The 25,943-nt window shown below is 44.0% G+C and overlaps 1 protein-coding gene and 1 long non-coding RNA gene across 2 annotated transcripts; one reads left to right on the top strand and one right to left on the bottom strand.

Annotated features, from left to right (window-relative positions):
- Positions 1-5,564: 5,564 nt before the first annotated feature.
- Positions 5,565-20,720, bottom strand: MAPK13 (mitogen-activated protein kinase 13). The gene is made up of 12 exons (XM_032804887.2): positions 20,417-20,720; positions 16,186-16,315; positions 14,410-14,468; positions 13,019-13,127; positions 11,683-11,712; positions 11,160-11,207; positions 10,122-10,236; positions 9,636-9,707; positions 9,017-9,096; positions 8,335-8,413; positions 6,285-6,461; positions 5,565-5,901 (listed from the first exon to the last, which is right to left on the bottom strand). The coding sequence occupies exons 1-12, from the start codon at positions 20,533-20,535 to the stop codon at positions 5,822-5,824; spliced, it is 1,098 nt and encodes a 365-aa protein (XP_032660778.1). The 5' UTR covers positions 20,536-20,720; the 3' UTR covers positions 5,565-5,821.
- LOC116839154 (uncharacterized) lies at positions 10,079-14,879 on the top strand. The gene is made up of 2 exons (XR_004377062.2): positions 10,079-10,390; positions 14,237-14,879. It is a non-coding gene; the product is annotated as an uncharacterized LOC116839154 (long non-coding RNA).
- Positions 20,721-25,943: the final 5,223 nt, after the last annotated feature.

The following is a 25,943-nucleotide window of genomic DNA, read 5'->3' as shown; positions in this document are numbered from 1 at the left end:
GGACTCTGAGTTCCACCATCCATTGAAGGGCTACTGCTTACCAAACTGAGTGGGAACATGCAGAGGACAGTCTAAGAAAAATATAAAACGTTCTTCAAGTTCCGGGACATGTGGCTTCCACTTATTGTGAAGCAGCACCCCTTGCACAGGAGCTGAGAGGTTCAAATAGCAATGTCCAGTAAGGGTCGCACATGTACTCTACTTGCTCATGCACCTCCTCCCCAAAAGTCAGCATGACCCATTCACTCTCAGTTCCTTCAGCAATGAGTCAGATGTATCCAAAATGCTCTACACTGAAACTCTACCCCTGCCCCCCTCCACAGCAATGAGTCTCAGAGCCTGAGTCAATTGACTTGGGCTTGCAGGGCTCGTGCTACAAGGCTAAAATTAGCCATGTAGACGTTCCCACTTGGACAGAGGTCCTGGCTCTTAAACCCCATGAGGGAGAGAAGCAGTTATGCTGACCTGAGCCCCAGTGTAGACACCACTAAGTTGAAGGGAGAATTCTTCCATCAATCTAGCTGCCGCCTCTCAAGGGGGTGGATTTGCTAGTGACACAGTAAAACTTTTTCCACCATTGTAGGAAGCATCTGTTCTACAGCAGAATAGCTGCAGCACCACAGCTGTGTCATTGTAGACCTTGTAGTGCAGACACTTGGATAAGGTGGATAACGTTATCCACTGACTGATGGCATGGTTGGATACATCTGTGCAGGCCCTTTTGGCGTTGTGAAATGCGTTAAACATGGAGGAGTCATTGCTCCATCTCGGTTTGGGCTTTTCTTTGCATCAGTGTTATATAAAGAAACTTGTAATCTAGTCATGGGAATATTAGATTCCACTCAGGCAAACTCTAATCATCTGCATTCATCAACAAAGGTATAGGAAGGTGTCTTATTAGAGAATCACTCTTTATGGATGACTGTGCACTTGTAGCTTATTACGAGCAAAACCTGCAGATGACATCTTTTTTGCAGCTATCTCTGTAAACTTTGGCTTAACAATTTGCATTTCCAAGATTGTGGTTATTATCCACGGCTGAATTTGAAGGATGTGTATGACCTATTCAGGAGACCCTAATACATATTTGGTGATTTTGTGTAGGAGTGAAATATATTAATTCATATTTCAAACAGGCAGAAATAATCAGCTGTCAGAGGGAAATCTGTTCTGCAGCATTGCAGAGAGAGATAAATAGCCCTAAGGTCCTAATGTATGTAGGAAGCTCTGGCTATTAGCTATTCAGCATATAAACAATGAGACCTTCCAAGCAAGGAGAAGAAAAGAGAAAATTCCTAAAAAACCGTCTAGTCTATATCTGGGGATACAATAGCCTCCGTCACATGAGAGGGTCTTGACATTAGCTTGAATACATGGTCTAACCAGAACAGTTAGTTATCTTAGCATAAGCTGTGTAAGCATATATGAGAGAGACTTCAAGAAACTTAATGAGGACGAGCATCTACAATATCATAAATGATCCAGGTTTCTGAAACATAAGCCTACAGATTCTTGTATTACATCTCAATGTAGGCAGTAAATGACACCAGTGTAAGAACCTGGATAGGCACTATACTCACTTTCTGCTGCTATTTACTACTTTTATTTTTGTAAATATTTTCCCTTCTCTCTTTCTGCCAGCTATCTGTAAATGGATGTAGGTTATAAATACTACTACTCCAGATACTGTGATTTGATGTGTGGATCCAAAACAAAAACTTGTCTGCAAATCTGTCATATAGAAAGTGACACATACATAACATCACACATTACCACATCTTCACAGCCCATGATGCTTCTGCCCAATCAGAAAGTATCTGCAAGTTCAAAGTGGGGAATTCTAAGCTTCTTCCAAGAAGTGGATTTCGATGGTCGGAGAGTTAGCTGTTCACAAAACAATGTGTGTATGTTTAGGTATTCATACTGTTCTCATCACTATGATATCTCTGAGCCTTTTACAAATTACTTAAATCCAGACAGGTGTTCTCTACCTAGAATTTTATTTTCTTCTTCCCACCCAAGAACAGAAAGATTTTAATATATGTTTTGTTCCCAAACAAAAAAAACTCAATCCACAGCAGAGAAGATTGTGGTCCAGAGAATACCAGAAACCTCCAGACCATGCAGACACGTCCTATTGTGCGTAACCACCCCTACCCCTTTCCCTGCCAGCGTGCACTGTGCAAACCTGGCTGAGTACTGGGAACTGAAAATCGCAAACGAGACCCTAGACTAGAGTTTGTTTTGTAACAGCACATGAAATCCAGTCTGCCAACACACTTGCCCCACCTGAGCTCCCAAGAGAACTCTGTTCTCATCTCATTCAAGCCTTTTAACTCAAAGCAGGCAATTTATTGTGGCTGCCAAGAGTTATTTGGAAAACTGAATGTATTTGAATTTATTTATACAAATGAGAAACACAAAACCCTACAGGAAAGTGCAGAAAAGGGAGTCTAAAGTTTTAACCCATTCAAGGGACAAAAAAAAATATGGCCTGTACTATTTTTATGTGGAATATTTTTAATGCTATTTTTAAAAAAGATTCTGAATAAGAGTTAATGTAATATCAAGAAGCTAAAATCTTTAAACAAGATGGTCAAGGATCGTTTACTTAATTTCCCTGCTTAGACTGGATTATTCATGCAATATATTTTCTAGAACTTTATCCCCAAATGGTGGAGTTTCCACTGCTTCCCTTGGGAGTCCATTCCGCAGTCTTGACACATCTGGCTGTTAGGAAGTGTTTCCTGATACAATATTTGGCTTAAATTTTCCTTAGCATCACAGGATGAGCTGGCCCCTTAAGAGGATTGAAGTTCACCCTCACCTGTGCCAAGTGGACAGAATAAGAATACAAGGGTCATGTGACAAGGGCATGTGTTTATGAGCTAGTCCTGCTGGGACAGAAGGTTGGCCTGTAGTCAGGCAGGGGAGACACTCCAGGGATGGAGTGAATGGGGATAGACAGCCCTGTTGTTTAGGATTCCAGGGCTGGGATCCCACAGTATTGGGTGAATGTGGGTTTCCCCTGTGCTACCAGCTTGTGAGGCAATACGGTAACCCCATCAATAAGAGGAAGAACAGACTGATTGGAGCCCATGAGGGCTAGAAACGGAGCTGAAGAGCAGGCACTGAGAGGAAGGGCTGGGCCCAGCAAGTCTAAGCCAGAAGATTTGGTTTTGTTTGTTTCTTTTGGCGGGGGTAGGGGAGAGCTTTGATTAACTCTATGAAGGGATGGACTCCTGTGACTTAGCTGGAGAATAAAGTTGCCTCAGTGACTCACTGCAATGGAAGCTGGTGGTCTCTCACCTGAGAGGGCAAACTGACGCAATGGAAGGGCCCAAAGCCAGATCAGGTGAATCCCTGCTACACTTAGCTTAATTTAGTTACTCCTGGTTATATCACCGCTGTACCCCCCTAAATAATTTAATTTCTTTCTTGATATTCTATATGGTGAATAATTACTGCACTAGTAAACTTTTAATGTTGATTTTCAATAAGCCTTGGTATACTGAGGAAGTTCCAAAAGAAAGCTAATCTCGTGCCAATTTTTAAGAAAGGTAAACGGATTGACCTGGGTAATTATAGACCTGTCAGCCTGACATCGAACCCAGGCAAGAATGGAGCTGCTGATATGGGCCTCAGTTAATAAAATTAAAGGATGGCAATGTCATTAATTGAAATCAATTTGGGTTTATGAGAAATAGATCCTGTCAGACTAACTTGGTATTTTTTTTTTTTTAATGAGGTTACAAGTTTGGTTTAGCTTCAACGTCCAGACGTTGAATCATGTTAGACCTTTTTCTGCTAGACTGAAGAGACCATTATTAAATATTTGATCCCCATGTAGGTTCTTACAGACTGTGATCAAGTCACCCCTTAACCTTCTCTTTGTTAAGATAAACAGATTGAGCTCTTTGAGTCTCATATTACAAGGCATGTTTTCTAATCCTTTAACCATTTTTGTGGTTCTTCTCTGAACCCTCTTCAGTTTATCTACATCCTCCTTGAATTATGGGCACCGGAGCTGGACATTCCAGCACCAGGGCCAAATACAGAGGAAAAATAACCTCTCTACTCTACTGGAGAGTCCTCTGTTTATGCATCCCAGGATTTCATTAGCTCCTTAGGCTGTAGCATCACATGATGACCTGATGTTCAACTGATTGTCCACCATGACTCCAAATCTTTTTCAGAGTCACCACTTCCCAGGATAGAGCTCCCCGTCCCTTAAGAATGGCCTACGTCCTTTGGTTTTAGATGTATACATTTACATTTAGCCTTATTAAAATGCACATTGTTTGCTTGCATCCAGTTTACAAAGCAATTCAGATCACCCTGAATCAGTGACCTGTCCTCTTCATTGTTTACCAATCCCCCAATTTGTGGATTATCTGCAAATTTGATCAATTATGGTTTTATGTGATCTTTCAGGTCATAGATAAAAAATGTTAAATAACATAGGGTCAAGAACCAATCCCTGCACTTTTGATGCTACACTGAAAAGCCTGGCTTAGCTACAAAGATACCTCCAGGCTGCCAACTACATGAATTTAAAAAAAACAACAACGTATTTTGAATTTCTTTCTAACTCTGTGTAAAAAACTTCAAATATATAACAATTCAATAAATGCATTTTGTCAGTTTTTGCCTCTATACCTATTACATTACTTTAAAAAACAAAACATGCGTTTACATCTGTTACAGAACCATTAATGAGAGACAAAACAGTTCTTTGTACTTATGCAACACTCTTCATTTGAAGATGATTTCAGAGCACTTCTGAATATTAGGCCACTTGGATTTTTGTGCCTAAATGTAAACACCCAATTTCGAACAATTTGGCTAAGGTGTCTGAAGTTGGAACCCGAAGACCAAAGGGACCCAAAATTAGAGGCCATTTTTGGAAACTCAGTCTTAAGAATCTTGCAAACCTTCACATAATGAGTTTGTGGTAGAGCCCATCAGTTCTGACTTCCTGTCCCTCTCTCTAACTAGTAAACCTGCTGGTTGGCTTCTCAAATAAACTTTGTTTTCCTGCCTGAGTCACTGTGATGCCACCTGCAAGAATCTTAACTGCTTTTCTAGAAGAACTGATAAAGAAGCAAATAGCACATTGAAGAAACAGTGAGAAGGAGCCACTGAAACACCCAAACCATAGGCATCTACTCCGTCGGTGCTCTGGGGCTGGAGCACCCATGGAGAAAAAATGGTGGGTGCTGAGCACCCACCAGTAGCTCCCCTACCAGAACCCCCCCAGCACCTCCTGCCTGCCAGCGGGCCCCACTGATCAGTGCCTGTTCCCCCTCTCTCCCAGTACCTCCCATGGATTAATTGTTTCACAGCATCAGGAGGCACTGGAGGGGACGGGGGAGGAGTGAGGGCATAGCATACTCAAGGGGGGGCGGGGCCTTGAAGGAAGGGGTGGAGTGAGGGTGGGGCCTGGGCGGAGCACCTCCTGGCAGATTAGAAACTTGGCGTCTTATGACCTGAACTCTTGAAAACCAAGTTAAGAGCCAATTAAAAACTGGTGCAAATGAGTAAGAATACAAAGAAACACCATGTAAAATTCTACCGCTTGGGGTTTTAATGAGAAATACATTCATCTTTGGCACTGAAAGATGTTTCTGGTGCAGTTTCCTCCCACAGGACAAAGCCCAACACTCTTGTGTATTCAACATCCTTGGGTTCCACACATGCACAGAAGTTCCACACGCCCATGTTGATAAATATCTGGCCCTGGGGTGGTCCAAATCCTGATAGATGTCCTCTTTTGTGACCCAGCAGGGGGAGCGAGCCCCAGCCTTGGCCACCCCAGCCACTACAATGACATACCACTCCGCCTCTTGGAGTCCTTCCGGGCAATCGGACTGAAGGACTGAATCTCATTGTATGTATGCCCTTGAAAATGAACATGATAATGAGTATCAATAGCGTATTTAAAATAATACTGTCACATGATTCTAGAGGACGTTAAAGAGAGCGTGAGCATGAGGGCACGTAAGAGCTGGGGGCAGATTTCAGATGTAGGGGTACATCACATGGAGGCTGAAAGGATAAAATATAGCTGGGTGTTGGAAAGATGTAGGCAAAAGGTATCTTCAATGAGTGCTTAGAGGATAGGGGAAGAGGATGGGCATGAGACTACAGCAGCAGCATGTGTGTAGGGGGCCACATACAGGCGTGGGAGGGGAGATCAGGCATACTCAGCAGGTACGTTCAGGACAGTGGGAGGGGCTAGGAAGTTCCACGCAAAGTACTGACAGCAAAGTTGAACATCTTACTTCTCCACTCATCTATGGAAAGCTTCTCATGCTCCAAGGAATCGTCGTAGGACTGCTGGGCCTCCGTCTCCTCCTCAATGTCTCGGAATTGGTCAAAATATGGATGGGCCAGAGCTTCTGTAGCTGTGAGACGCTTTTCCACATCCAGCTGCAGCATCTTGTCGAGCAGGTCCACCGCTGCAGAAGGATGGGAATACTTGGCTAGGTGAGTGAACCAATGATATTTAGGATGTCCTGCATATAAAGTCTGTGAGGACCTTGGGGCTCATGCTCCTAGCATCCAAGAATATAATGGGTTTCTAATGGGCAGAAGTTCCCATCAGTACAGAGGCAGTAAAATCAACAGATGAAACATCAGCTAGTTTATATCCCAAACTTAAATTTTGTTTGAAAGCATGGAAAGGGGGAAGGAATACAAATCACAAAGAGAAGAAACGTTTCACGGTTTAATGTTTTTTTTCTGTCATTTAAGCTTTCCCTTGCAGCATTGCGAACCCAAACATAACCTTGTGTGAGTTATTGAAAATTAGGGAGGGAAAAGTAAAACAGAGCTATCTAGCTTCATTGCTGAAACCAAGCGAGCTTCAAGGACATCAATAGTGAGAGGTGACTTCAAGTTTAAAATTCTTTCAGTTCTGATCTGTGTTGTGGAGGAGCCAAAGTATTTTACAAAGCAAATATAAGCAACCCAAGTAATCTATAAAGTAATCTATACTAGGCTTGGTAAACAGGAAGGCAGGAAATGCCAAAGGCAGGCTGATTTCCTTCTTGGGTTTACTGCTTTAATGTTTCAGAGTTTCATGGAGTTCTCCTTACCCACATCTATGACCTATGAGGGGAAACAGTTCATTGTAGGAGGCTTACTTTTTACCATGAACGCATAAACAAATTTCAATTACCAACTTCGTATCAAAAATGTCCCGATATCTGATACGCAGTTGGGAAGTGATTCATATACTTTTCCTGGTAAAAGGTGGCTGAAGCAGTGTATGCAACTTGCTGTGCCCCTTGCCAGAGATCACACTGCCTTGGGTCTGGGAAAAGAACAAAGGAAAGAGGGGTAACATGGATACTGCCTGGTTTGCTCTAGGCAACTTTATCCTGGAGCTCAGTTGTGGCCAAAGTACATTCCACTGGCCAACTGGGGCTCAGAGAGTTCTACAGTGTGATCAGCTACTGGCCTTGTTCCACAGGAAGGTGTGCGAAGCTGCATTTTCCAGGTTCCATTACGCAGTGGTCTCTCTTTGGACAAGAAGCCATGCTGCTTGGCTTACAAGGGAGCATCACATGCTGTGAGCTGTACATGAATTATGAGTGCAGGTGTGGTCTGCTCCATTTTAAGCAAATTAGGTATGACCCTCAAGCTCCTGACTTAAGGCAAATGTGGCCTTCAGTTCAGTAAATCTAATGACCCCAGCCATGATCTAATGATCTCTGGATTCTGGGAAACCAAAGTGAACTGGGTTTGTTTAGGATTGTCTTCCCTTCGCAGGCGTGTCTCCATCCATGTCCTCACAAGTGTGTGTAAGACCAGAAGTTTCCTTCTAAATTTGTTCATAGAACTAGGTTCCTTTGACTGTAGGAAAAAGTGAGCTTGGAAAAGGCATCACAGAAGTCTCCAGGTGAACTAACATTCTGTATTTAAATCAGTCCCATTCTCCCCGCCACCACAGCACTATGGAACTGAGAGATATTTATAACTAAGGCTGGGTTCGCAGTCATGAGAAAATATTCACAAGTTTGGGAAAAGTGCCAGAAGTCCTGGGTCTTGTTATTTTAAGGGCAGGAGAAGGGAGAGAGCAAAGAACAGCAGAAAACTGCTATTTTAATGTCAATAATAATTGTTTTGCCACTTAATTTTATGTATTGTCAGCCCCCGTGGAAAGGGCTGATCAGCAAGAGAAACATGATTAGTCCCTATAGGGGACACAGGCAGCAAGAAGTCATGAGGCCTAAGAGAAAGGAAAAGTCCTGGAGTCCACGAACATTGTGACAATCAGCCTTATAATGGACTGGAAGTGGCGTGGGAGAAATACTGAAGATGACTTACCCAGAGGATTGGCTTTGGGGAAAAGCCGGGATAAATCCATTTTGGGAATCTTGGGAAGGGACTGGATATACTTCTTAGCCTGAAAGAGAGAGAGGAATGCACAGCATACAAACATGCTGAAGTCAGACAACGGGGACTGTAGAAAAGTCCATTGGTCCGTGCCTAGATGAGCAGGAAAGCAGTAAATTATCCAAGACTCCACACTTATGTGGGCCTCCTTCATGTGAGAAACTGATTCTTTTTTTTTTTTTTTTTTTTTTTTTTTACAAATAAGAGAGCCCTGCGACACCCCTGTGAGGTACAAAAATATCTCAATCTTCCAGAGGGCTCAACTGGGTTACAGAGAGGTGGAATGATCTGCCCGAGGTCACACAATGAATCACCAGCTGCCTCTGGCCCAGAACCAAGGAGTCCTGACTCTCAACTCCTACACTCTCTGTTCACCCCCTTTAAAGGAACATTTTGACTCATTGGTAAATAGGACTTTCTTTTAAAGTCAAATGCTCTGGAGGTGCCACTTACAGGGATAGATGCCAAGGCCACTGCCTTAGTTTGGATGATTTACATTACTAAAAACCACACGCAGGCACATGTCAAAGACAATGTAAAAATAACTTATTTTCATGTGGTTTCCACAGCAATGCATTCAGAAGTACAGCCCTAGACACAGTGTTTTCCTTACCGCTTTGTCCTCCAGTTTCTGCACAAACTCCTCTCCTGGGAGTCCGGTTACTTTCAAGATCTGGGTCAGCTGATCTAGATCTGGCAGGCTGAGTTAAAGGTTATTTAGGGCCAAATCTTGGACCTAGCCAACAGCCCAAGTATGCTGACTGTGTGGCTAGGAAGGTCTGTGAGGATTAAGGAGAATGAATCTTCGCTCCAGATGACTCCAGGACAATAGCTCTCAGCTGCAATAGCTCTCAGCTGCTGTGACCTTCCTAGGCAGGTTTTGGTGGCTGGATCTGTGCATCCACAGGGCCTGCTCCCAGCCCCCTTCTGCCATGGTGTGCAAGCAGCCCTCACAGAGCTGTGTTCTGCAATGGGCTTGGGGCCCTGCATGGGTAACCTCAGTTCCTCCCCACAGCACAGAACGCCACTGACTGGTCAGGGCAGCATGCATGCAAGAGGACACAGGGCAGAATTTACCCAGTGTACCAAGTTGACACCCTCCTTCCCCAGTATCCCCACCCTCACATAACTGTGTAAACGCCCAGTCACAAATACCCAGAGTGTCTGTTTCAGGCACAGCTAGGGGGCTTCTGGGCCACCCCAGAGGAGTTTGACCCAATTTGAAAGGATACAATCTTTTCCTTTAAACAGGGTTTTCCCAGTCAGCATTTCTGCCATGATACAACCAACAGACCAGATGTCCACTGTGCAGGAAGAAACCAAGAGGCGCATGAGAAAAGAACAAGGCCGGGAGAGGGAGGAGAAACACAGTTCAGGGGCCTTGTCCTGCTTTGGGGACTACAGTAATGTCTGCTGAGTTATTTAGTCATTGGCATGGTTTTGCTCCCACCTTCAACCCCCTTCTCCCACCAGCTGTAGTTTCTGGGTTACTACAACCTTGGGTTTCAGCTTTTCCAGTGGTGACAGCTTTGGGTGGAGCTGTCTCCTGATGCTTGATTAACCGGGAGCCTCATAACTGCTGCTGGAGATAAGGTGCTTTTTGTTCCTCCTCAACTTAACAGCCAATAGAGGAGGGTTGTGTGTGATCCACACTAACCCACCCCAGGGGGTTGCAGTGGTGATCTCCAGACAGCCCCAGCTGAAGGAATTTAACTCACCGGTCTGATTATAATGCATCCAGTTCAGAATGACTTCTGGTGCTCTGTACCAACGCGTCACAACGTAGCCAGTCATCTCAGCATCTGCGTGTCTCGCCAAGCCAAAGTCCAAGATCTACAGATCAACAGAGGAGGGAGATGGTGAGGGAAGGAAAAGAGATCCTGCAGGCAAAAGAGAACCTGTTTCCATGAGGATATGAAGTAGATCCCATCAGAGAGCTATAGCCTCACCGCTACACCAGAGCCACCCCAGCCAATGGTTCTAACAGGTTTGTCTTAATTGCACTGTGAATTACAGCCAGGCTGCAAAACCAGGTGTAGCCTGCAGCCCCGCAGAAGGAATCTGTAGTGTGTGTGACCAATAGAACATATGTTTTAAGAAGGTGGTGATCCTTATTTTTCACAGGACTGTTCTGTGTCCTGTAAGGCAAGCCATTCTCCAACCCCACCTCTCCTACAAAAATGTCCTGTTGCTACCAGTGTTCCTCCGATGGGAGCTGGAAATGCTTTGGCCTGACCTTTAGCATAGACAGGGCCAAATCGCTTTTAGCAATTCCCAGCAAAGCAGGCCCTTCCTTCCACCGAGGCTCAAACAAGCCTTTTCTACCAGGAGTTGAAAATGGCTTTTTTTACAATAGGTCTTCAGTTGTAGCTGATGGGAGCACAGGGGAACTGTGGCTGCCCTCCGTTATCATCCTTGGGTTATTCTTCTAATATAGATGTGACCCTAGGGCACTGAATTTCTGTAAGGTGTTGCTGTGCATGTCAGAGTGCAGTAGGAACTGCACCCAGTGCAGGAGGTTCACTCCAGCCTCAGGCCTTGATTCAGCAAGGTACTGGAGCACATCCTAATGTTAAGCACCTGAATAGTCCCTTGATTCAACAGACACAGTGTTAAATACCTTGCTGAACATGGGCCTCAGGATGCATTAGGAGCCACACTGGTGTGTTAACAGGATTCACGCACTCAGAGCGGTTCACCAGCTACCCAACACACCGCATGTTTCGCAAGCCAGGAAGGGGCACCTTCGTACCTACCTTTAGTTCACAGTCTTCGTTCACAGCCAGATTGCCTGGCTTCAGGTCCTGCAGCAGACGAGAGCAGAGCAATCAGGACACAAAGCAAATTGAAATTCAACAACGTAAATCTCAGCCAAGTCTCCCCTTGGCCTTTGTTGAGTTGTATCATCGCATCCCGAATCCACTCTTGCTACAGCAGTGGAGACAACATGCCTGCTACACAGTTCAGCATCCCAGAGTAGTTACAAGGGTTATTTTCTTTTCTGAAGCATCTTTCATTAATCAGGAGGCATTAAAAAATGATCCATGCAGCCTGTTGCAAAATATTGCATTGCCCACAGAGCAAATCCAGGCCAACACACGTAGGAAGGGAATGAGGCAGCAAAAGGGAAGAGGGAGAACTAGTTTAGGGAGAACTTAAGGCCAGGCTCTTAGTGAGATGATGTTCAAGGCTATGGGAGAAGCTGTTAACATTCTGGCTGAGTTGTACTTCTCTCAGAGAACAGAAATAAAAGCAGAGTAACAGTGCACATGAACTTACCCGGTGAATGATTCCAGCAGAATGAATGTACTGCAATGAAAAGGGAAGCCACAGTGTGATCACCAGCAAGCAAATCTTTCACTGCCCCATAGGAGAAACACATGTTAGCAACGGAGCCTGACTACTGAGACCAAAGCAACCTGCATTCTTCTTCTGCGAAATCCTCGCTCCCAACTTTGTGGCTCTACAGCACAGGTCACAAATAGGAAGAAGAAATTGCTGCTAGAAACCTAGGTGAAACCCATTCCCTACATTACGTTCTTTACAACAGCTGGAATTAGAACACTTCTTGAAGAGGCATAGCTGGTATGCTATGAAAGTTACTTAAATCAACTATAATCTTAGAAGCCTCAAACTTATTTAGTGAGCAGGTAAGGGCTCATTGTAAGAAGGAATGTAATCACTAAATTGCATGAGTTGTGCTTATTCTACCTATCAAGTCATATAGGAAGGAAACAGAGTCTAGCGGCTAAAGCACAAGATTAGGAATTGAGATATTGGTTCTAGTCTAACCTCTCCCCAGGCTCACTGTGCGATTTTGGGCAAGTCATTTAACCTCTTTGTGCAACGGTTTCCCCCATCTGGGTTTCACAGTGATCTGGGGAAAGAGGTGTTGTGGAGTCTAAGTCCCTAATGTTCATAAAGCACTGTGAGAATTGTAGCTGTGGGAAGTATTATTAATCATTAGTTCCACAGTTCAGTGTTCAGATTGTTATAAGGGGCTGTCTTTTACCATTCCACTTCGTCATTGTCTGTTTAAAAACGGACATTCTTGGCTCATAGTAACTGAGGAAATTCCATTCCATCTGTTTTCTCTAAAAGCAGATGGAATGAGGGAACCAGACGCTCCACTTGCTAAAAGCCTCATGCCACCATCAATAGTTTTGCTAAGGAATCTTGGGCTGTAGTGACTTGAACAGAACAAGCAACTGCCTCCCTAGCAAGATATTGCATGACCTATGATGGATTGAATTGGTTAAGTCATCTGATGACCAATATGAAAAACCAGAGCCACCTCTGATACCTCTGAAGTATAAACTTTCAATGAAAGTGGGTCAGGAATTTTTCAATTAGCCTTTTTGGGGGGGGTCAGAAAATAACAATTTGTCAAAACAAAATGTTTCTGTGGGATCGTATCAGTTGCAATGAAACTTCTGTCAGCAAAAGTTTCTCAAGATGGGAAACCAGATGATGCTACAGGTTAGTCTGTCCATTATTTAAGGGTCCACTCAAGGATGATACAGAGTGAAGTCTATTCCTAAGGTAGACCTGGTGATTCAATGTGTAAATCCCTCAGACACCAGTTCTTGCTTTTGACTATTCCAGATCCACCTACCTTCAAACCTTTCAGCATCTGATAGACCAGGTACTGGATCTTTTCATCACTGAACTCATGTCCCATGATCTTTTGTAAATCTGTCCGCATGTATGGCATCACCAGGTAACTAAAAGGCAGTAAGATAAGTCCCTGAGTCCAGGGGAAAAACATAGGGAGCCATGCTAGCCTTGTTCTCGCTATGAAGATCAGATCAGTTGCAGGAAGCTTTAGTGTGTCACTGGGTTACTAAGACCAGGGGCGGCTCTATGTGTTTTGCAGCCCCAAGCACGGCAGTCAGGGAGCCTTCAGTGGCCCACCTGCAGGCGGTCTGCTGGTCACATGGATTTGGCAGCGGTTCTGTGGGTGATCTGCTGGTCCCGTGCCTTCAGCATACCGACTGCCGAATTGCTGGCAAAGCCGCAGGACCAGCGGACCTCCTGCAGGCATGCTGCCAAAGGCTGCCTGACTGCCTGCCCTCATGGCGACCGGCATGCTGTCCCAGGTGGCTTGCCGCCCCAGGCATGCACTTGCTGCGCTGGTGCCTGGAGCTGCCCCTGACTAAGACAACTAGTGAGGAAGTTAAAGTTGCTACCTTCTCTGAAAATTGTTATTTCTACTCTCCTGAATTTGGAAAAAATCACTCTTCCTCATTGTGCCCATTGCAAGATACCAAATATGAGTGTGAGAGAGAGAGCACTGTTCATAGCTTTAAAGCCTTTCATCATCAGCGATAAGCAAATCAGGTATGTGAAATAGTTTATGAATTTTTAAAGAGGATTTTTAAAAACTGCTGTCTCGGGTCCCAGACTGATCTCCACGGTGCCTCAACCCTGGCCAGTCCAGCTTCACCATCCAAGCTGAAGGCAATGCCCAGCCTCCCCCCGCACCAAAAAAAGAAAAACAGATAAACATAAAAGGTGAAAAAAAATAGATTTTTAAAATTGTTTCCGTTTTAGTAGCCTAGGATCTGACAAATATTTTATTATTGTCCCTGTGCCCAGCATGACATATAAATCACTACACTAACATGCATCGTTCTATCTTAGGAATGTCTAATATGCCCATCACCATTATATCTAGGTACCAGTTTCCGGTATCTACATGATATAAATCAATACATCTGATCTATTCTCCCAGAACATGGGGTGTATGAGCTGGTTGCTTATACTTTTCTCAGGGATTTTACCAACTGGAGCTGATCAGTGCTTCTAACCTTCCTAATGTAATTTTATTCAGGTATCTCTGGCTTTAGACTGGCCCCTTTTCAAATCAACTCATGGGATTGGTTCTCAGCATGACACACTTCCTTCTTCAAGTGCAAAATCTGCCATTGTCCTGGACAACGATGGAACCTATAGCGAACACAAACCCCACAAAAACCCCACCAAAAAACCCCACCAAAAACTTACAAGTCCTGGAATCCACTGAAGGAGGTGGCTGAGGTGAAGACATCAAGCAACCCAATGACCTGCAGGATAAGTGGGTAAATGTAAGACTGGAAAGTACACACACTGGAAGAGTGGTATTCTCTGTAACAGCTTGCAACTCAAGAGTCACAGGTCAGTGACACTTTAGGATTCCATGTGAGGGATTTGGACTCTCATCAATGGGTTTTACGGCTATTTCCTCTCTTACAAACAGACCGAACATTTGTCTGTGCTGCAAGTCCAACTTCACTTTTGGAGCAATAGCAGGGTGGCAGCAACAAAGAACCCATGGAAATGAGAACTGAACACGGAAACTGAATCCTCCTCTAAACTCCAAAAAGGGTGGGGTCCCTCTACATCAGGCTGGGTGTCCATTGGCTATTGCTGAGGGCATTCTGTGCCAAAACAATTAAAAATTCTGTGCTTAAAAAAAATAAATTCTGCTCACAATATTTTAAAATTCTGCAGATTTTATTTGTCAAATAAATGTAGAGGCTCCAGCATGGCATTGGGGAGCACAGGCCACTGGCTGCGCAGCAGTGGGAGATCATTTTGCAGCTCTCCCTCCCACAAAGACAGGGACTCAGTGGTGAGGCTGTACCCAACCCTGACACAGTGCAGGGACCAGGCCTGCCCCAGAAACACCCCAGGGCCCGGTCCCTCCACGGCAGGTGTACCAGGTGTGGGCAGGCAGGCTCAGCAAGGCAGGATCCAAGTGTGGAGGGGCTTAGGGTTGGGGAGATCCAGGTGTGGTTTGAGAGGGGTCTATGTGGGGCAATCTGGGTGTGAGCAGCTCAGTGGGGGATACAGGTGGGCTGCGGGGGGATCTGGATGCACAGGGGCTTGTTGGTGGGTTCTGGGTGCAATGGTAATGGAACTCTGCAGGGGAGTCCAGGTGAAAGTGGTTGGGGCTCAGTGGTGGGGGGGGTCCATGTGGGGGGCTCAGTGAGGAGGGGGTCCAGATCCTGGGGGAGTGGGGTGGGGACCCAGTTGCAGCTGGTTGGGGCTCATCGGGGTAGGGATCTCAGTGTGGGTGGCTCATAGGGGTGATCCAGTTGCAAGGGGAGTGGGGCTCATCAGAGGAGGTTCTGAGTGCAGGGAGGTGAGGCTTGGCAGAGGGTCTGGGTATAAGAGAGTCTAGATATACAGGGGTTGGGCGGCTGAGGGAACAGCTCCCTGCACATGGATCCCTCCCCCTGAAGCTGAGGAACAATGGGTGCAGGAAACAGGGAGAGGGGGATGTTTGCAGAGCTTCCTGCAGCTCGGGGAGAAATCTGAGGGTGGATCTGACTTAGCCCTGGATGCCGTGCAGGGAAAGACGAAGTCCCATCCTCCCCAGCCCAGCCAGGACTAGCAGCTGGGCCTGGCACAAGGTAGGAGCCATCAGCCAGCTTTTCTCCAGTCCTGCTCCCTACCCCACAGTGATTTACCTCTCTACCAGCTGCCCTGAGCACCCGAAACATACTGCTGGAGAGGGTCATATGACTGCTTTAGTGGCTTTCCTTTGCTTCCCCGTCAGAAAGTAATTTTTCTGCAGGGAAGTAAAGAAATCTGTAGAGGACATAAACTCTGCGCATGCGCAATGGCGCAGAATTCCCCCAGGCATGATTGGTGGTGAAGCCTACCTTGCAGCAGCTTCAGGAAAAACATGAAGGCTTTTGTCCCTAAAGTCACTATCACTTGATCTTACGGTAACTCAATGGGAGAAGCTCTGTAGCCCTCTCTCTTGTGTCCGCATGGAGAGAGGTGGCGACTCACATTCTCATGTTGCATGTGCTTCAGCAGCATGAGCTCCCTGTATGATCTCTTGGCAAAGATCTCTGACTGGAAGGGTCGGCACAACTTCTTGATGGCCACTTTCTCCCCCGTCTTCTTATCTATGGCTGAACTGTGGCAAACAGATAAAACGAGTTTTGAGTAAAACAAATGAGTTTTCATGGACGATGCAATGTTAATCCAACAAGTGGCCTAAGAGAAAGGGATGGATACTGGAACCCAGAGCTGATCAAGGAAAAAGTTCCATTTCCCCTTGATCTTTCCATAATGTACATGAAAGAAATGCAGTTGGTAGACACTAGCATTGTACTTCAATTTTTTCTACTGCATCTCTGGTATAAACATGCTACTACCAATATTTTAACCAGCTGTATCTGCTCTGAAGGAGGTTAAAACACTTATGGTTGGTTAAAGTAGCACTGCCCCATTGCTCCAGCCTGTGAAGATGGGCTGGTGCTAGAGAAATGGTTGGTAATGTGAAGACAGATGCTTGGAAGTCAGGGCTAACCCTAATCCTGTACCCACACACTGTGTCCTTCCACTGATTCTTTGACAGCCATTTCTCTTCTGAGCTAACTGGCTCTTGAGAACCCAGCTGATTCTCTCCTATGCCCTTTCCCTGCACCTGTCTGCTCAGGATTTCTGAAATTTGGGGCAGGAGAATGGGGGGGAGGGGTGTTTGTGAGAGAGGAGATATACAGATTCACTTTCTGTGAATCGTCCAGGATGCTGTTATTGCTTGGGAGAGAGTCAGCCCTGGGATAACTAACTTCGGGATGTGGTGGATTCTCTCTCATTTGAGGTCTCAAAATCAAAACTTGGATGTCTTTCTAAAATATATGCTTTAGCTCAAACAGAATTGATGGGCTTGATGCAGAAATTACAAGATGGAATTCTCTGGCTTGAGTTATGCAGGAGGTCAGATTAGATGGTCACAATAATCTCTCAGGGCCTTAAAAAAATCTATGAATTAATTTGATAATGTTTGTAAAGTGTTCTGAACGCGGAAGTATTTTGTGCTACACATTTGGTATTAACAGTATATACAGGTGAGGGTTTTTTAAAGACAGTTAATAGTATTTAGCGCTTGAAAGTGCTTTTTATGTTAAAAAATGTATAAATGTTACTATATTAATGCTCGCAACAAAGCTATAAGGTAAGGCAGCTATTATCCCCATTCTATAGACATGAAAGTGATACAAAAATGACAACAGTGGGAGTCAGTGTCAAAACCAAGATTTGGAGTTGAGTGAACTCCACTTTGGAGTTCTTGGCTCCGAGCCCCATGCTGTCAAGAGGGCATAAGAGAGTCCCCCAGTCATACTGCTATTTATTTCTCCATATGAAGCAATTCAGTGACACCTCTTCTCTCAAAGTCCCGTGGCAGAGTTGCAGAGAAGGCAGGTCCCTCAATATAATCAGCAAAGGGATGGAAAGAAAAGCCATCAGCAGCAGTCATCCAGAGACTGCTATGATTCTTCAGATTTTCCCCAGTGCATTTCAGGGTGAAAGCATTTAAAGAGGAACCTCCATCATGAACTGCACCACCTCGCTGAGCCAGTCAACCCTGGATGGCTGTGAAAGGTTGCCTGTGTTTTACGGCTGACAGCTTCCAGCTGCTGCCTCTTGAAGGGAGAGAGAAAGGCAGGGCTTTCCAGCCCAAGCTTCCTTGTTGGGCTATGCACTTCCCACCACTTTGCAATTCCTTCTCTCTCAGCTCATTAAACTGGAGAACTGTAAATCAATATATCTTTCCTGCTGTGACTGCTAGTGGTGCAGTGTGACCAAACCCATGTGAATTTCAGAGTTATCACATTGCACACTTCATCCCATATCTACTTCCTATTTGAAACCAGATAGTCCCTTTTCTTTTCTTATCACCTTCGAAAGGAAAGCATGGCTCCCTACCACCACCCATCCACCCACTAACAGGCTACAGCCCCTGTTCTTGCTCTGGTGACCAGTAGTGGCTCTAGGATTTCCAAGGGTGGTTGGAGGGAACTACTGTGCAAAATAACTGTTTCTAATCTGCAATAGGTACATGATAGCTAATGGTTCAGACAAGCAATTTCCAAGATCCTGGTTGACCTGCAAAGTTAGTCAGCAGCATTTTCATTCAGTCTGTCTCAGACCACCTTTGGATGCAGCCACGTCAGAATTACTCAATTACTCAAACCTGATCAAAACTAACTCTCTATACACGTGTGAAATCTGCTATAAAAATTATTAAACAAATATTTTATTTTAACAAAGAAATTTAATAGAGGAATTAGTTTTTCAGGGGAATTGGGGGAGCTTTTGTAACTTGCTCTATTTTAAGTATCTGTAACAGCATATAGAGCTTTAAAGAAACCCAAATATATGGACTATTATAGAAAGACTTCAGAGTAGCCTCCTCTCAGAGTTGGTAAGACAACCACCACCTTTTCATGTTCTCTGTATGTACATATATCTCCTCACTATATGTTCCATTCTATGCATTCGAAGAAGTGGGCTGTAGCCCACGAAAACTTATGCTCAAATAAATTTGTTAGTCTCTAAGGTGTCACAAGTACTCCTGTTCTTATTGGAGAAAAAAACATTCCAGTGGTTCCCAGCAGAGGACAGCAAATCCTAATTCCACAAGCTTCCACTTGTACTTCAGCCAGAAATCAGCACCAAAACCAGCAAGCATTCGTCATCCGTGGAGTTCTGGCACTACCCGATTTAGTCTAATGGGTGTCATTTAGGGCAAACAAGCTGCAGTTTTTTGGGAGTTTCCATGTCAGTTGAGCTAGGGACCGGTTTTTATTTAAAGGGATGAGTAAAGGATTTCTTTTGTTAGTGTTTTTCTTTTTGCTTTAGGCTTTATAAAGAAAATCTGGAAGGATAATTTCTCCCCCTTCTTTAAATTTTTTTTTTTAAACTTCTACAAATGTTGAGAATATTAAGTCTGGTTTTCCCTGATTCTGCTGGAGAAGCCTATTAGGAGTATGCACATAGCAAGTGAAGGGGCAAAGATGATGAATCGTTAACAAAGATGAATGTTTTGGAGAAAGAATGTTAGCTATTGAAGTTAAATAGATATGACTAAAATTTCAAGCCATTGGAGTGACCCCCTCGCTTCTTTCTGTGACTCTCTTTTGCTTCTTGTGCTGTCATAATTCTACTCTTTCTCCAGGGACCTGCTGTCTTTTAAAGTAGACAAAATTTATATGTGTAATATGAAAAACATATACTGTAGAGAAAAATCTTTCAGACCCTGTTTATGCATCAAAAAACAGCTAACCAGGGTGTAAGTCCAATGGTCCCAGGACTATGAACTAGGTATATTAGGTGACCCTGGTAATGACATTCAGTTAGGATATTTCCTGCAGAATACCTAGTACAGGGAATAAATGTCTCTCTTGCCTTTGTGTATTGGTGTATGGACTAGATTCTGATTTCGTAAGAACATAAACTGAGAGTAACTCATTACAGTCAGTGGAGTTACTCTAGATTTACACACATGCAACTGAGCAGAATCTGACCCTATACATTCATTTTTCTATTAGCTGCCTTTGCCCAGCTGATTGGATGACTATGCATTGTTTTTCTGTCTGTCTTGTCCCTTTCTAGGCTCAGAATTAATCATTAAACTAGCAAGAGGTTCCAGTCTAGACAGGCTGTATTAGTTTAAACCAGGATATTGGTATAGGACCAGCAGCAGAATCCCATCTTCCCTTTGGGGAACAAGAGGGCCCAAAATCTTTTAGGGGGGAAGTAACGTCAGCCTTGGAAACAGATTTTTTTTTCCTGCTACTACTAGCTCTGCCTAGTTCCTACCCCTGGGACAGAGCATAGCAGGGGCTGGCTGTCCTGTTCATCAGAGAGTGAGGAAATCAAGGGACTGAACAAATAAAATCAAACAGAAGGGCTGAGCCTCTAGTCCCCATCACCTGGAAGGTGATGGATACAGCAGCACCTCTCCCCAAAATGTAGTAATTTAGGGTTAGGAAGGCTCAACTCTTCAGGCAGTAAACACACACACAGCAGAACAGCTGCTCAAGCTGAAAGTGACTTAAGGTATGGCAGGCAGGAAACAAACCTTCATCTAACATGCAAATTTATCTCATAATGGAGGACAGCTAAGAGGCACCTCCTCTGTTTTCTTCCCTTGAGCCATGGTTTAAATACCCCCGCCCCGTTCTTCCTGCCAGGACCCTTGAAAGAAGAAAGGCCAAGACCTACTCACCAGACAGAGCCATAAGCCCCGGATCCCACTGGATTGATGGAGGTATATCTTCTGGGCAGCTCCCAGACAGTTTTGTTTACTTCCTGCCTGTAAAAACCTTTGCGCCGGGTTAAGCTCATCTTCTTTTGGCCCTGGACTGACTCCTCCAGAGCACAGGTCTAGGGTGAGACTTGTGGGGGAAAGAAGTGAAAAGACTGCCCTTGTTCCTGTCTTCAGCTGAGAAAATAAGTCCTGGATAATTTCTTTCTCTGTCTTCATTAGCTGTGTGCGTGAAGGAACATGTCCCTCCTCCCTCCACCCCCACATCAGCCCAAGGATGAGGCATCAGGTTTCAATCTAGACACACCCCTACCTCACACAGGTACCTGTGAGGTGGCCTTACCGGAAGGAGGGAATACAGTCCTCCTCTGTTCAAGTAGCCAAGCAGCGAACTCACCTGGGCAAAATGCGCAACTGGAAACTGCTGCTAAAACTAGATAACATACTAGTCTATGGAGTCCTAGAAAGAAAGAATACAGGACCCACTCTGGTGCACCCATACACATTTTCTTCATTTAAAAATCCGCTAATGCAGTTAAATGGGTCTTGCAAAAATCAAGGAGCAGTTCCTTGGTGGATCAGGATTGTTTTGAGAGAGTCAGGAAATCTAGATTCTATTCCCAGCTCTAGCACTAACTCTCAGTGACCTTGATCAAATCACTTCTATTCCCTTTGGTTTCCCTGCTTGGGTGTGCACGTGTATATAAAGAGGATAAAACTGACCTACCTCACAGGGTGCTAATGAGGCTCATACTCTATTTGTAAAGTGTCTTGTGAGTCTTAAATGGAAGGAACTATATACAGTATTGATATTAAATCTCTGTTCCCCTCCACCAGGCCAATTTGTATTTGCAAATTCTTGATCACCATAGTGAAGAACTAAGGGTCAGCTCCTCAAAGGTATTTAAGCTCCCATCCTCCATTAATTGCAATCTGACCAGTTTCCCCTTGCCAGTTCCTGCAGGGAGGGAAGCAGGTTCAGATCTCATTCACGCTGCGGCAACCTGTAGAGAAAGGAGAGTTTTGAACTAATAATATTGAAGATAATAGGGCAGCTGATTCCCCCCTCTAAAAACACCCAGTAATTCCCCCATTATTTTTCCCCACCAACTGTTTGCTTTTAATTTTCCTACTGAAGCATCAAAGAGGCAACAGGGAACGTGATCTGATCACTTATGCTGAGTGACACAGGGGAGAAAGGAGAGAAGAAAAAATACCATTTTCTACAGTACATGGACCTTCTCCAGAACAGACTGTTGTAGATAACAATGAGATGAAACAGGACCATCCCTCAACAGATCAGTAAGCAACAGTAATTGTGTCACTGGTGAGTTCTTGGGTCTTTGCCTTCAGCAGAGAGCAGATGAAAACATCTCTGGTTTTAAAACAGCCTTAGAGGCATGATATGCATCCTCAGTCAGGAAAGTAGGCTCTTTCCTGCACTCCAAAGTTAGTTCTGACTACAGTCAGTGAAGGAGCACAATGGGGGCCATTTACAGCTTCCTGGCTCATTCCAGCTCACAGCAATCCTTGATGCCTTCACAACACTTCCCTACAGCCTGTATCCTGCACTGTCATGCTAGGTCAGATTCTCCCCATTTAAAATATCTTTCAGCACACTTGTTCTCCTTTGGCCAGACAAAGGCTAAGGAGACCAAAGCCACACTTCACAACCTTTGTTCCTTGTGCCTGTAGTCTAGATCCCCATCCTCTCTGACCACACAGCGAGCAAGGGAACAAGTTTACATGACTGAGTCCATTTGAGTCACTACAGACCAGTAAAACCATATATCTTACACATTAAGTCATTTTTCTGGTAGGAGAGACTTCAGTATATAATGAATGAGCTTCAGAATCTACTAGATGAGCCGCCTAAGGATAAGGTGGTGCTGTGGGTGCATCCAAAATACCTTCCAAAGAGAACCAAGGAGTTTATCTTAACAAGTCAGTCATCTTACCTACATTTCCTCCATAAATAGGACAGAGCCTTTGCTAGATGCTTGATGGGAAAAGGGCATTGGGGCTTATTAAATGGAACCAACTAAAACCCTTAAATTTGACCCAGCTTTTAGTACCCTTAGACACCAATAATTAATTTTCATCAAGAATACCTGACATCTAGATAACATGTTAATAAGTGCCTCAGAAAAACCTAGAAGTGATGAGAGCTAGTTGACTGCATCTAAGATGGCTACAAGCTGGCAGACTTACAGCTTGAATGTCACAGCTAGACTCACCATATTTGGAGTGGAGTGCCTTCAGCAGCCAACCTCAGCTACATCTCTTGAGGGGACCGTAAAGCTGCTATACACAGCCTTCTCTGCCCCTTGCATAAACAGGAACCTAGGTTCAGGTTAGCACGCTACAGAGTTTAAGCTCATTAGGAGTGCCAAATTCTCCAGTTCCTAGAAGTTTAATTGGCTTAGAGTTTTAATCTTAGATTCCCTTCTTGATGGTGCCCCTCCTTTTAGAATTCTCATTATCTTACCCCACATTTGTTCTTCACACTGTTGAGGAATATTTCCCCTCACATATACAAACAGTGATTTCCCTACACCCCTCCCAGGGGGGGTGTACACCCCCCCTGAATTTCCCCAACACCCCACCAAGTTTTGTGAGCTAGTTACATACCAATTTGGTGACTGTTTGGAAATCTGAATTTAAACTGAAACATTAATACACACTTTGAAAGCTTATAGAGTGTATGATAAAATATGTGTATCTGAAAAAGTATAATAGATTTTAAAAGTATGAACATAGACTAGCTTCCTTGCTTCCTTATACAGCTGTTGTTTTTTATGATGCAGGTGCAATTCATTTCGGCTGGTTGGGAACTAATAATTCCAATGATGATTTATAAGCAACGTCTAATGAGCTCTACCTGACAGCTAGTGATGAGGCTTGGGTCGTGGGAAAGGCTTCAGGGCCACATTATATTCATTTCAACCCTATTTACCTTGGTTATCCAGGCAAACAGTTCAGTGGTTGTCCAAGTGATGATTGGCTGGGGTGGGTTACAACCATTGACATGTTGGGGGGATGGGATGAAATGTTGCTCCTTTTGTATGAGTCAAAAGGGTAGTATTAACTTAACTCGTGAGATTGAAGATTCAAGAGAAAGGTGGCGGGACTGTTTCCCTTCTCCACTATTTAAGGAGACAGACGCTGATTTAGGCTCCATAAGAAACCTTTTGTTTGGTTTAAGTGGGACCACATGCAGCTGAACCACTGACAAATACAGTCTAATTGTTATAGCTGTTTGGGGACTATGTTTCCTGTGGGGGACAGTGTTTTGTAGGAAGCTCCAGAACTGCACTAGCAGGCGAGCTGAGGGTTTCACACTGAGCGCTCGCCTGTGAAATCACTGAGAGAGGTGAGACTACCTCAGAGGGAAGACCAACTCGGCAGAGGTCACAGTGGCAGGTGGTCGCCGAAGGTGACTGCGTAGGGCCACTGGCAACAGAGTGAGTGGAGTGAACGGTGGCACACATGAACAGACGTGGGCCAGAGGAACCGTGGGTCCAGCTGGATGGAACAAGAAGGTGCTTCTTGTCCCCCCACGCATGGCAGTATTTTCTCACGTGAAGAAAGCTCATGAACTCTAGTCTCCACTGGACCAAGGAACAACGGTGAAGTGGGTACTGGTGGAGGAAAAGTGAGGGGCCATGTCTAAAAAACATGCTTTGTTGGACTATTAATTCGTCACTTGCTCCAGAATGCTAAGATGTGAATGGAGACTGGAAACTTACATACATGTTTCCTAGTTAGGGCCAGCATTTTAAATGGCTTATTGCTAGGTTTTTATCTCACCATTGTTATCCATCTTGGGAGGTTCAATTAGTTGGGGAGTTTTTCCCATACTAACATTTCATTCATTATTACATTACCAATCAAGATGGTCATACGGGCCGACCAATGGGTCATATAGCCCAGTACCCCCCTGTCCTAACACAGTGGTCAATGCCCGCTGCTTAGAGGGAATGAACAGAACAAAGGTAATCATCGGTGACCATCCCTGTTGCCCATTTTCCCAAGCTTCTGGCAACAGGCGCAGAGACACTCAGAGCAATGATATTGATCCTCTCTCATCCTGGCTAATAGCCACAGAATGGACCTTTTCTCCAGGACATTTATCTACGTCTTTTTTATTAATCCTGTATTTTTGGTCGTCCACAGCAATCTGGCAAGATGATTCCTGGGTTGCTTTTTTATTTGAGAAGTTACTTTTCCTTTTGTTTTTTAAACCCTGCTTGCCTTTATTCTTTGGGTGGGAACTGCTAGTTCTTGTGTTATGTGAAGGATTAAATAAAATTTCCTTCATCAATTTTTTGCCACCTAGTCAAGATTTTGTAACCTCTTCTATCCTTTAAGTCATCTCTTCTTAAGCTGAAAATTTCCCGTCGTTTTTCTCTCCTGTTTTCATACCCCCTGATTATTTTAGTTCCCATTCTCTGTACCTTTTCCAATTTCAGTATTAATAATATTTTAGATGGGAGTGACCAGATCTGCAAACTATTCAAGGTGTGCACGTACATGGATTATATAGAGGGCATATGATATTTGTGTTTCTTCTATCCCTTTCTTAATGATTTTCCAACCATGTTTGGTTTTGTGACTGCTGACGCACATTGGAGCGGCTTGTTTTCAGAAGACTATTCCACAATTGGACTTCCAGATCTTTCGTGGCGTTAACATAATTCAGATGCATCCTTTGTATAGTTGGAAATTGGTTTCCAATGTGCATTCTTTGCATTTCCATTATTTCATCTTTGCCATTTTGTTGCCCAGTCCACCGAGTTTATAAGATCCTGTATTCTTCCCAGTCTTCCCTGGGATTAACTTCTTGATAGTTTTGTTCATTCTGAATTTTGCCGCTCATGTTACTCTTTTCGATCATTCATATGAATAGGTGACCAGTCATAGTCCCAGTACCGACCCCTCAGCGGATCCAACTATTTATCTCTTCTTTTCATCTGACAAACTGATTATTTAATTCTACCTTTGTTTCCTATTCTTTAATCATACAGTTACTGATCCATGAGAGGACTTTCCTCTTACTCCATGATGGCTTACTTTTCAAATGTCAATTTAAATTAAATACTTTTTTTTTAAATGTATATTTTTTTAGAAATCTAGACCTGTTATGTATTTGGTGTAACTTGCATTATTCTTATGTTAAATTTGCATAATCCTAACAAAACATTTACTTTATTCATATCTCTTTTATTTATCTCATTAGTCCTGACACCCCCTCACCGTAAATGCGAACATCCCTCCTAATTTCAATTCCTGGGGAAAGCACTGTATAAAAATAGATGCTGTATTTAAACTTTTAAGGCATGTTAGCATTTGTGTGAGTACTTGTAAAGTATGTTACATGTTCATTACAGACACACTCCTTGAGTTTTAAAATCTCAAACAGTGGGAATCCAGGGAGAGTCTGTGGGATTTTGGAAAAAACCATACTTTCCAGGAAATCTTGTTCTCT

Source organism: Chelonoidis abingdonii, chromosome 4, assembly GCF_003597395.2.
Source record: "Chelonoidis abingdonii isolate Lonesome George chromosome 4, CheloAbing_2.0, whole genome shotgun sequence".
Taxonomy (NCBI): Eukaryota; Metazoa; Chordata; order Testudines; family Testudinidae; genus Chelonoidis; species Chelonoidis abingdonii.
The sequence above is the reverse complement of the archived record's forward strand: the minus strand, read 5'-3'. Positions and strand labels throughout refer to the sequence as shown.

What these genes read in the sequence shown, in the direction of transcription:
- MAPK13 (XM_032804887.2), bottom strand. Translation starts at nt 20,535, where the DNA reads ATGAGCTTAACCCGGCGCAAAGGTTTTTACAGGCAGGAAGTAAACAAA. An exon ending in GGGGCTTATGGCTCTGTCTG is followed by an intron (nt 16,316 to 20,416) that starts GTGAGTAGGTCT and finishes TGTTTGCCACAG; the next exon opens with TTCAGCCATAGATAAGAAGA. An exon ending in AGATGCTGAAAGGTTTGAAG is followed by an intron (nt 11,713 to 13,018) that starts GTAGGTGGATCT and finishes TTTTCATTGCAG; the next exon opens with TACATTCATTCTGCTGGAAT.